At 43.4% G+C, this 12,643-nt stretch overlaps 1 protein-coding gene across 4 annotated transcripts in view; it reads right to left on the bottom strand.

Annotated features, from left to right (window-relative positions):
- The window catches only part of REPS2 (RALBP1 associated Eps domain containing 2), a 155,791-nt gene that overhangs the window by 96,808 nt on the left and 46,340 nt on the right, over positions 1-12,643 (bottom strand). For all 4 annotated transcript variants that reach the window (XR_009555183.1, XM_060234022.1, XM_060234023.1 and 1 more), the window contains exon 3: positions 2,028-2,176. Coding sequence is in view for 3 of the 4 variants with exons in the window: in XM_060234022.1 (XP_060090005.1) it covers positions 2,028-2,176 (149 nt within the window). In the remaining variant the exon portion in view is untranslated. The remainder of the gene's footprint in view (positions 1-2,027; positions 2,177-12,643) is intronic.

Here is a 12,643-nt window from a genome sequence, read left to right as displayed (position 1 = left end):
TTGCCTCCACCTCCTTCTAAAAACACTGGTTGGATTCCAAGAAAGGTGTCAGCGGACATCATAATGCCCAAGTTGGGAACCCTTGATCTACAGCCTTCAGACATTAAATTCAAAACCTAAACTTTGATTCTTGTAAATGATAGATTTCAAAAATATTTCAACATTTTCAAGCTGTGTTCAAAATTGATGTAATTCTTAATCTTTACAAAAAAGCACGATTCACAGTCTAAGAAACTGCATGTGTACTCACTTAAAAAACATCTGCCTGACAGCAATTTAATGAGCCAAGCTGTACATGGGAATGGTACACCCACATGGTTTGGCTGATTTAACAACACCAACACAATACATGAAAAGAAGAGTTTGCTTTGGTGTGGATAAAGCTGTCTAAAAGACACTGTGAAGAATCTTGGTCTTGAGTTAGTACTGTGTTTACTGACTGCTTAAAATCAGCCATTGTAGACAAAAGGTCAATGCTCCAGCTGCCTCTGAATGGTTAAACTATGCCTGGAAAATAAAGAAGAAAAGTAGGTTTTTATACCCTACTTTTCTCTGCCTTAAGGAGTGTCAAAGCAGCTTACAACTCTTTTTCCATCCCTCTCTACACCTTGTTAGGTAGGTGGGACTGAGAGAGTTCTGAGAGGACTGTGACTGACCTCAAGGCCACTCAACAGGCTTCCAGTGCAAGAGTGGAGAATCAAACCTGTTTCTCTATATTAGAGTCTGCTGCTCTTAAGCACTATACTACGCTGGCTCCCTGACCAAACTAACATATTTTTATAGAGTTCAAAGATATGCAGCAGTTTTCAAAGAAGTTTGTGGAAAGATGACCACTGCTTATTAGATTTTGGAACGCTACATTGGGTGATGCTGTATAACCTGATGCAGTTTCAACCTTTATACACTGTTTGCTCATGAATTTTGTTTAGTGTTGCTGTGTATATTATTTTTTAAAAATTAAGAATATAACCAAATGATGCAGAGAGCTACTTTACACTCAAGTACAATCTGGGGGATTTTTTGTAGAAAAAGCCCCAGCAGGAACTTATTTGCATATTAGGCCACACTCCTGCTGTCACCATTGTTTCACACAGGGCATTTGGGTAGAAAAAGCTCAACAGGAACATTTGCATATTAGGCCACACACCCTGATGTCAAGCCAGCATTCTTACTCAAAGAAAAGCCCTGCATACAACTGACCTACCGCTGCTTCCATGCGTGTATTGTTTCAAGCAGCTTAGAATCATAGAGTTGGAAGGGACCTCCAGGGTCATCTAGTCCAACCCCCTGCACAATGCAGGAAACCCACAAATACCTACCCCAAATTCACAGGATCTTCATCGCTGTCAGATGGCCATCTAGCCTCTGTTTAAAAACCTCCAAGGAAGGAGAGATCACCACCTCCTGAGGAAGCCTGTTCCACTGAGAAATCGCTCTAACGATCAGGAAGTTCTTCCTAATGTTGAACCGAAAACTCTTTTGATTTAATTTCAACCCATTAGTTCTGGTCCTACCTTCTGGAGCCACAGAAAACAATTCCACACCATTCTCTATATGACAGCCCTTCAAGTACTTGAAGATGGTGATCATATCACCTCTCAGCCACCTCCTCTTCCTACATAGCTGCTTACACATATGCAGAAAAATATATAACCATCAGCTGCTTTCCACTTGCAGTTCCATACAAGAAACAGTTTTGTAATCTGGTGACTCCTGTAAATTTCACCTCTCTGTCTGCGCTAACTGGCTATAATACACTTGGGCCATGAAAAATATTTTAATCAGAGGTTGCAATAGTAATATGTTTGTTAGGAGGCCCAATAATTTTCAAAAGGGAATAAAAGTGGATTTCATACCATGTAAGTATGCAATTGTATTGCCAACCTACTATTTTACTGGTCAGTGCTACTTCCTATACTTCTGATAATTAAACCACTTACCACAGGTGTACTTTCTGTTTATAATATCATAATCTAGTATTTTATTACAACACAAAAAACACATCAGCAGTGCAAAAGGGACTTTACCTGTTTGTCCCCTTCCTCCAATCTTCTGAAAGAGTTTTTTTCAACTGTTGCATGTGGTGTCTGAAATTTAGCTCCATGTGCTTCCACAGGATGACTGTGCTTCTGTTCATTATCAATTTTCAGGGCCATAAATCGAGGCAAGGGTAATTCTTTAATAACCAAAATAAAGGTTATTACAATTAGACCATGAAAATTTTAAAAATCTTAACAGAACTATTTTTATTTCTTTAGAAGAAACAGAATGTTTATCCACTCTCACACACACACTTTTAAAATTGCTTTTGGGCCTCAATTACCAATTCATGCATGAGGTTCATGGAAGTATAAGGTCTTTCCTGCATCACCTAGAAAGCTGACACATATACAATCCAAAAGCAGACTGTTAACTAGGGCAGTATCAAGGGAAGGGGGATTTTTCAATCAACACTGAGTGCCTGATATTTGCCTTACAACAAGTATTTGGACCATGAGCAGGGCTTTTTTGTAGCAGGAACACCTTTGCATATTAGGCCACACAGCCCTGATGTAGTCAATCCTCCAAGAGCTTACAGGATTCTTAGTACAGGGGCTACTGTAACTGCTCGGAGGATTGGCTACATCAGGGGTGTGTGGCCTAGAATGAAAAGGAGTTCCCGCTGCAAAAAAAGCCCTGACCATGAGTAAGCCCTCTTACAACCAAAAGGTCCTAGAGAGAGAGGAAATTTTACTCAGAAGTCACATGCCAGACCTTCACATGAGGAGGTCACATGAGAGCCTTCAGTTAATGTCATTTCATTTGGAAAGGCTGCAGCCGAGAGTGTGCATGATTAAAGGTTGGTCAATGTATGATAATTTTCTGTAGACGCTGGTTCCAGGTTTAAAATTGTTGTATGTCACTGAATGTCCTGGCTCTGATGCAGATTCATCAATTGAAATTGTCAAGTCTGATGTTTCAATAACGAGACCTTTTTTGATAAAAGTTTCTAGTTTATTGTAACATGTTGTTGGACTATAGAACGAAGTTGAAAGACTGGCGAGTATACAAACAAAGCAATCATATAAGGTATACATCAAAGGGATTCTTAAGGGAGGGGCACTCTATGCAGGGCACATTCACACATTGATGGTACTATTTCGTTCTCAGGCCTGAGTCGGCCTTGAGCGTCTTCTTGGCACCAGCTTCCCCCACGCTCCTCTGAGAAGGCTCTACAATCTTGTTCCCATATTCCCATTTCAAAGCATTGCTACATAACAAAGGGTGGGAGGGGGGAGAGGAGAGTTCGAGCTAGCAGCATTGGCATACAGTGTGGTTTTACCCAGGATCCTTTTCCTGAACCAAAGAAGTAACTTAGCTACACACAGAAATTATAGCAGACTTGACAGAAATGAGCTGAAATCTAGTTGCTCATAAGGATCTTCTGCACATTTAGAATCTTCTGGATTCTTTTTTCAAGGACTTATTGTAGGGTTGCCAAGTCCAATTTAAGAAATATCTGGGGACTTTGGGGATGGAGACAGGAGACTTTGGCAGTGGAGCCAGGAGACATTGGGGGTGGAGCCAGGAACAAGGGTGTGACAAGCATAATTGAACTCCAAGGGAATTCCGGCCATCACATTTAAAGGGACAGCACACCTTTTCAAATGCCTTTCTTCCATAGGAAATAATGAAGGATAGGGGCACCATATTTTGGGGCTCATAGAATTGGACCCCCTGGTCCAATTGTTTTGAAACTTGGGGGGTGTTTTGGGGAGAGGCACTAGATGCTATACTAAAAATTTGGTGCCTCTACCTCAAAAAATAGCTCCCCCAGAGCCCCCAATACCCGCATATCAATTCCCCATTATTCCCTATGGGAATCGTTCTCCATAGGGAATAATAGAGTGCCCAGTAGACATTTTCTTCCCCTCTCACACTTTCTAAAGCGGGGAAAGGGCCTCCAAACCAGGGAATCCCCTGCCCCCCCCCTCTCTCACACACACACAAATACTTACCAGGTCTTGTTCCTGCAGAACTTTACTTGCTCTGAAAACGAAAGCAAAAGAAAGGGAGGGGCCGTTCTCTGAGGAAACTGTCACTGATCCTTTCCCATGAAGCCCTTCCTGTTTCCTGCTCAGCCTTAAAGGCACACATTTTAAAAACTGTTTGCAGGTTTCTAAACCTGCCTGAGCTCTAAAACTACAGGATGACTGTGGGGGCGGGGCTTGCCCTGCCGGCCAGCAAGCTGGGGGTGGGGAGAAGCCTGTCAAAATGGGGGATCCCCCGCTGGGACCTGGGGATTGGGAAGCCTAACTTATTGTGATTTCACGTGTACTATATTAGCATTATGATTATTGTTGACATATTGATTTAGCTTGTTTATCATGGTTGTAATTTATTATTTGCTTTGGGATTTACTTTGTTACTATAAGAATCAGATTTAGTGTTATTGTTCAATATTATTTTACTACTATAGTTTACAATGTTTTCACAGTGGTTGTTTTTTTTTATTATGTGCATATCTACCATGGTCCCATTTTTGTATACAGATATAACTCAGTCAGACAATGCCTAATTTTTGCCCCATGGAAATTGGTGTTATTGGGGAGGCTGTGTCAGACCAAAGTGGATGCATTTGGAAGAAGGGAAATATTTCAGAATACCATCCAACTGCCATAAATACCTTGCTCTTCCCCATCTTCATTTTTAAGCCTGAAGTGGGCCAGTATTGAAAGCAAAAGGGCTCTTAGCCTGGAACAGGGAGGAAGACTTGTAGGCAGCAGAGCTGCCATCAGCACACCTTGATGTGAGGCAGCTGCCAAGCCCCAGGACTTCTTGCAGGGCCCACCACAGCTGATTTGCAACATGCCATTTTCCTGCCTGCTCACTTGTGAGTGCTTTGCCACCCATGAGTTCAGCCACATATACTGCCCAGTGCCATCAGGGAAGATAATCAATTACAGGCAATGTTCCCTCTAAGCTGCAGAAACTTGTGAGCAAGAATTCCACTTTGTGAGCTACTGGCCAAATTATTGTGCTTTGGGGTCATCCTTCCTGAGCTGAGACAAAAATCTGTGAGTTGGAGCCTAAAAATCTATAAGTTAACTGAAGCCTAAAAATCAACCACACTAACTCACCTTAGAGGGAACACTGGTTACAGGTAAGCAACCTGTTTATCTTCATTGTGGTGTCTGTGCTTCATACCCATGGGAAAGTAACAGGCTAGGCCTACCTGAAAGTGGGTGCTGGAGGTTAACCCAAAGTAGCAGCTTGAACGACTAGGTGGCCAACCCTGGATCTTTGGAGCAAGCACACGTCCATGGCATAGTGCTTCATGAAAATATTCAGTGAAGCCACGTGGCCACATTGCAAATGTCTGTTAAGGATGCCCATCTGAGAAACACAGCTGAAGTGACCAAGACTCGAGTAGAGTGACCATGGCCCAGTTCAAGCAGTGGCATCTTAGCCAAAAGTAGAATAACTTAATGGTCTCTGTGAGCCATTTAGAAAGTCATTGAGCTGAGATCTTGGTGCCCAGCTTGGGAGCGGAATAAGACACAAACAAATTAGGGTCCCTTCTATAATCCTTAGTCCATTTCAGAAAAAAAGAGGAGAGCCCTCTTGACATCCAAGGAGTGCTAACACCTTTCTTCATCAGAGTTAGCAATGGGAAGAATGCAGGCAGAGCAATCTACACACACAGGTGGAATTCTGAAACAACCTTTGGTAAGAAGGCAACATCAGGGGCTAGCAAGACCCCATTCTTATGGAATCATAAATAAGGCACATCACACCTAAGTGCTACCAGTTCTCCCACTCGCCTGGCAGATGTAGTGGCTACTAGGAATGTGGTCTTCCATGAGAGAAGATGGAATGGGCATATTGGCCCAAATCTCAAAGGGTGAGCCTTTAAATTTGTCCAGGAATAGAGGAAGGTCCCATGTAGTGACCTTTGTGGAAGGTGAATGTGCAGTAGACCCTTCAAAAAATGCTTGGTGTCCAGATAAGTAAAAACCAAGAAACCATCGATTATGTCATGGTCAGTGGAAATAGCTGCAAGGTACACTCTGATGGATGAACAGCTGAGTCCAGAATCTACCAATGAGAGGAAAAAATCAAACACAACAGCTAGAGGCGCTTGACTTGGAGGAACCAACAAAAAAGCTGCATAGGCAGTAACTAGGACCACTTGTAGCCATAACACTTGCAAGTAGGTATCTTGTGGCTCTTCAGTAGAACATGCTGTACTCAGGGCGAGAAATTTGCAAGATGATCAACCATGCCATCAGCTTGAGGTGTGGCACATTGTAGTGCAACAAACGACCTCCCTGAGAGAAGAGAAGATCCAGGCTTGGTGGAAAGTGGTGGGTGGAACCACAGGCCAGATGTAACAGGAAAGGAAACCAGTTCTGGCGATGCCACCATCGTGTCACCAGAATGCAATGTGGTCATTACCACAGAAGTCTGTTGTACTGACCAAAGCGGAGAAGATCAACTGGTCAGTGCGGCTATCAGAAGAGAACTGGTGGGATGTCTGTGCCTGCCCAGTGAGCATGTGCAGTGGGGCTTCTGCACACACTCACTGGACATTCAGCATGAAAATTCCTAGCTTGCTAAATATCAGAGTCTGCGTAGGTGCCCTACTCCCATGGGTGTGAAACAAAGAGACCACAATGAAGACCAAGGTATTTTCTTCTGCATGTGTTCCATTGTCTTCTAATAAACAAATAAACATTGTAAACATCCGGCTGGAGGTATTGATATTATCCATAATTCAAGTTTGTTCTCTAAAATGACTTCTGTTCTGTTTTTTAAAATCTATTCCGTACTTTCAATATTTTCCAGTTCTTACATTAGTCAATGGAGTAAGATGGTGATGCAACTTAAGGTTAATGGCAACTGCCACTAGGTGATACAGTAGGTGAAAGAAACTACATTTTTAGCCAGGAAGGAAAATAAGATGAGCTAAGAGTTTCCGGCTCAACATTAGGAAGAACTTCCTGACCATTAGAGCAATTCCTCAGTGGAACAGGTTTCCTCGGGAGGTGGTGGGCTCTCCTTCCTTGGAGGTTTTTAAACAGAGGCTAGATGGCCATCTGAGAGCAATGAAGATCCTGTGAATTTAGGGGGAAGTGTTTGTGAATTTCCTGCATTGTGCAGGGGGTTGGACTAGATGACCCTAGAGGTCCCTTCCAACTCTATGATTCTAAGAACCAGAGCCAGCTCATGTTACCTTAGATAAGATAAAACTTTGCTGCCTCCTTTTCCTCTGAGAACAGAAAGGAAAGAGGTCGAACAGGAGATAAAGTGAGGTAAAGTAAGACTTGGATTGTGGGCAGACAGGGGGTCCTGGGGAGAAGAGATTTGTGGATTATTAAGTGGGGAATTCTCAAGTACTTGTGGAGGTCACTTCATTTTCCCCGGGTCTCCTTCCCCATACTATTTCTCACCCCCCTTCCTGATAAGAGTCCACATCCTTTCCTTGTTTTCTTCCTATTAATCACCACACCTTTCTTTTATCTCTCTCCCCTCCCTAGTCTTCAGCTTTATATATTTCATTCACCCTTCTCCCCAATGGAGACCAAAAGCAGCTTACATCATTCTCCTCTCCTCCCTTTTATGCTCGGAACAACCCTGTGAAGTAGACTAGGCTGAGAAAGAATGACTGGTCAAGGTCACCCTGCAAGGCAGAGTGGGACTTCTGAGATCCTAGTCTGACATTCTAACCACTACCCCATACTGTTCTAAACTTTCCCTGACTCTGGCAACCTCTCTCTAGCAACTGTGTTGCCAATATGTAAAAGTCATGACATAGTAAGTTGCTCAGGTGAGTGGTGAACTGGCCACCGCATTGTCAACCAAGCTACACAAGTTATGAGAAGAAGACCAAATAAACTGGGTGTCATCAAGTCACAGCTATCCTTGCACCTGGGTAAGCTGTGCAAACTGCAGTACAGGGAGTTGCCTGGTGGTGGCTGCTGGACCTGGCCCAATAACTCCTCCCTCCACGTCAGGAGGGAGAGGAAGAGAGGTAGACTGAGAGGCCCTCTTCCTTGTCTTTTACTAATGGGAACCAGGGTTTGAAGGCTGACAATATTGTTGTGGTTCTTTAGCAACCCCCATAATAGCTACTAAGATCTTAGAGGCCACTCATTTCTTAAAAGTACAGGTGCTGCTTCTATTATTGGTGTGGGGCGGGGGAAGCATCTGGAAAATCTGTGCACCTCTTGACACACAGTGTTCATGAGGTCAAAAGGAATTCCTATGAATTGAGCTTGGTACAAGACTGCTAGCTTCCTGCTGGGGGCAAGGAGATCTCATTTTCCCTGCTCTCATTGCCCACTGCTGCTCAGCAGGAGAAAATCCCCAAGAGAAATGGAGAGTGGAGTACAACTGGTATCCCCACCGTGATTACGGTATGTTGTTTCTGGTGTTACCTAGAAGTGACATCATGATGCCAGGTAATGCACTAGTATTTAGCCAATACTTTATGGTTAAACCACTAAGTTTTGGACAAACACTGGAGTGGCCCCCATTGTGATTATGTCACTTCTTAGTCACTCCAGAAGTGATGTCATTGCACAGGGGGTGTTAATGGGCCTTCCAATGGAAGTCCCCACCTTCCCCACAAAACTTGGCAACTCTGGGGGCTCCAAACCAATATTGCAGACCATTCTGAGATAATACTAACACATGTTTGGATTTCAGGACATGCAGTCATGCTATAAAGACCTGATTAATTTTACAAGCAAGTTCTCAAAAAATCACTCTTGACAGTTATGATGAACCCCACTTTTCCACTATCAAACAGGTTTTCCTGCAAAAAATTAGTTCCCAGCTGTGACTGAACACCAAATAGTAACAGCCCCAAATAGTGTGGATTTAATTATTGTTTTAAAAGCCTGTCTGTCCCAGCCAATCACAAAGATCTAATTTGTCTTTTAACCCAGCCCAGGAACTTGATGGGACAAGCTTTAGCCCTCTTGTTTTCCTCTTTCAAAAGGAACTTGAGACGGTATAACATTCAAAAAGTTAGAACTATTTTATTTAACAGAAAAGATTGAATAGGCGCTGTCAGGGGTTGGAAATGCTGAGGTTAAAGTTGTTGTTAGTACAGACTGTATTTCTTTTAACAATAAAATAGTGTTGTTGAAGCTTATTTTCCTATTTTCTTGGATCTTAACAATGAGAGGCAATTGACTGGGCTATAGTTACAAAGTTTCTTCATACAGTTTCCTATGACTCTTCAGTAGGGTTGCCAATCCCCAGGTGGGGGCAAAGGATCTTCCAGTTTGGAGGCCCTCCCCCTGCTTCAGGGTCATCAGAAAGCGGGGGTGGGAGTAGGGAATATCTGCTGGGCATTCCATTATTCCCTATGGAGACCAATTCCCATAGCATATAATGGAGAATTGATCCGTGGGTATCTGGGGCTTTGGACAGGCTGTTTTTTGAGGTAGACACACAAAAATTGCAGCATAGCATCCAGTGTCTCTCCCCAAAATACCCTCCAAGTTTCAAAATGACTGGAGTAGGGGGTCCAATTCTATAAGCCCCAAAAGTTGCCCCTATCCATTATTCCAATGGAAGGAAGGCATTTAAAAACTATACAGTCCGTTTACATGTGATGGCCAGAACTCCCTTTGGAGTTCAATTATGCTTGTCACAGCCTTGCTCTTGGCTCCACCCCAATGTCATAAGAACATAAGAACATAAGAGAAGCCATGTTGGATCAGGCCAACGGCCCATCAAGTCCAACACTCTGTGTCACACAGTGGCAAAAAATGTTATATACACACATACACTGTGGCTAATAGCCACTGGTGGACCTGTGCTCCATACACTGTGGCTAATAGCCACTGATGGACCTGTGCTCCATATTTTTATCTAAACCCCTCTTGAAGGTGGCTATACTTGTGGCCGCCACCACCTCCTGTGGCAGTGAATTCCACATGTTAATCACCCTTTGGGTGAAGAAGTACTTCCTTTTATCCGTCTTAACCTGTCTGCTCAGCAATTTCATCGAATGCCCACGAGTTCTTGTATTGTGAGAAAGGGAGAAAAGTACTTCTTTCTCTACTTTCTCCATTCCATGCATTATCTTGTAAACCTCTATCATGTCACCCCGCAGTCGACGTTTCTCCAAGCTAAAGAGTCCCAAGCGTTTCAACCTTTCTTCATAGGGAAAGTGCTCCAGCCCTTTAATCATTCTAGTTGCCCTTCTCTGCACCTTCTCTAAAGCTATAATATCCTTTTTGAGGTGCGGCGACCAGAACTGCACACAGTACTCCAAATGAGACCGCACCATCGATTTATACAGGGGCATTATGATACTGGCTGATTTGTTTTCAATTCCCTTCCTAATAATTCCCAGCATGGCATTGGCCTTTTTTATTGCAAACGCACACTGTCTTGACACTTTCAGTGAGTTATCTATCATGACCCCAAGATCTCTCTCTTGATCAGTCTCTGCCAGTTCACACCCCATCAACTTGTATTTGTAGCTGGGATTCTTAGCCCCAATGTGCATTACTTTGCACTTGGCCACATTGAACCGCATCTGCCACGTTGACGCCCACTCACCCAGCCTCAACAGATCCCTTTGGAGTTCCTCACAATCCTCTCTGGTTCTCACCACCCTGAACAATTTAGTGTCATCCGCAAACTTGGCCACTTCACTGCTCACTCCGAACTCTAAATCATTTATGAACAAGTTAAAAAGCATGGGACCCAGTACCGAGCCCTGCGGCACCCCACTGCTTACCGTCCTCCACTGCGAAGACTGCCCATTTATACTCACTCTCTGCTTCCTATTACTCAGCCAGTTTTTGATCCACAAGAGGACCTGTCCTTTTACTCCATGATTCTCAAGCTTTCTAAGGAGCCTTTGATGAGGAACTTTATCAAAAGCTTTCTGGAAGTCAAGGTAAACAACATCTATCGGGTCTCCTTTGTCCACATGTTTGTTCACCCCCTCAAAGAAATGCAACAGGTTAGTGAGGCAAGATCTTCCCTTGCAGAACCCATGCTGAGTCTTCCTCAATAACCCGTGTTCATCAATGTGCCTACTCATTCTGTCCTTGATAATGGTTTCTACCAACTTTCCCGGTATTGAAGTCAGACTGACTGGCCTGTAGTTTCCCGGATCTCCTCTGGAACCTTTTTTAAAGATGGGGGTGACATTTGCTACCTTCCAGTCCTCAGGAATGGAGGCAGATTTCAATGAAAGATTACAGATTTTTGTTAGAAGATCCACAAGTTCAACTTTGAGTTCCTTCAGAACTCTCGGATGTATGCCATCCGGACCCGGTGACTTATTAGTTTTTAATTTGTCTATCAGTTGTAGGGCCTCCTCATTTGTCACCTCAATCTGACTCAGGTCTTTCAACACCCCTTCCAAAATTAGTGGTTCTGGGGCGGGCAAAAAGTTCTCGTCTTCTACAGTGAAGACGGAGGCAAAAAATTCATTTAGCTTTTCAGCCATTTCCCTATCCTCCTTCAGTAATCCTTTTACCCCATGGTCATCCAAGGGCCCCACTGCCTCCCTGGCTGGTTTCCTACTTCTAATATATTTGAAGAAAGTTTTATTGTTGGTCTTTATGTTTTTTGCAATATGCTCCTCATAGTCCCTTTTTGCCTGCCTGATCACAGTCTTGCATTTGATTTGCCACAGCCTGTGTTCCCTTTTACTAATCTCACTTGGACTGGTTTTCCACCGCTTAAAGGAGTCCTTCTTACCTTTTACAGCTTCCATTACTTTATTTGTTAACCACGCAGGCCTTTTCTTATGCCTGTTTGTGCCTTTCCTAACTTGTGGTATGTATTTTATCTGAGCTTCTAGGATTATAGTTTTAAATAGCGTCCAAGCTTTCTCAAGGGTTTTGACCGTATGTACCTATCCTTTCAGTTTCTTCCTCACATGCCTCCTCATCTCAGTGTATTTACCCCTTTTAAAGTTAAACGTGGTTGTGGTGGTCTTTTTGGACAACTCCCTATTTATACAAACGGTGAAATCAATAACATTATGGTCACTGCTCCCAAGCGGTGCAATCACTTTTACATCTCTCACCAAGTCTTGGGCATTACTTAGGACCAAATCCAGGATCGCCCCACCCCTGGTAGGTTCTGAGACCATCTGCTCCATAGCACAGTCATTGAGAGCATCAAGAAACTCAATCTCTTTCTCTCGACCAGAACACATATTGACCCAATCAATGTCTCCTGACTCCACCCCCAAAGTCCCCAGATATTTCTTTAATTGGACTTGGCAACCCTACTCTTCAGGTTGCCTGGAGATGGTCTCTTTATTTGTGTACCTACTCTCCCCTTTTCGAAACCACAAAATCCAATTCCCTTCACAACAGACCAGAGGTCTCTTCAGAGGAAACCCCCTGTGAAACTGGGCAGGAATTATTCTCCTCCTCAGAAGATATAACCCTTCTATTTTTGCCTGAATAGGAGTTTCAGTATACTACCCAATCACCCATGCCAAAACCTCAACCCCAGTTCTAATGTCTGTGTAAAACAGACTTCATCTTTGGCTGACCATCACAACAGCTTTTCACTGAAGTTCAGCCTCGCAAGACACAGGGCTTAGCTAGTTGCTAGTCTCACCTGGTTATAGGAACATATCCATGATTTCTTAAAAGCTGTTTTCTCACTG

This window comes from Heteronotia binoei, chromosome 3 (assembly GCF_032191835.1).
Source record: "Heteronotia binoei isolate CCM8104 ecotype False Entrance Well chromosome 3, APGP_CSIRO_Hbin_v1, whole genome shotgun sequence".
Taxonomy (NCBI): domain Eukaryota; kingdom Metazoa; phylum Chordata; class Lepidosauria; order Squamata; family Gekkonidae; genus Heteronotia; species Heteronotia binoei.
This window is presented reverse-complemented; position numbering and strand designations above follow the sequence as displayed.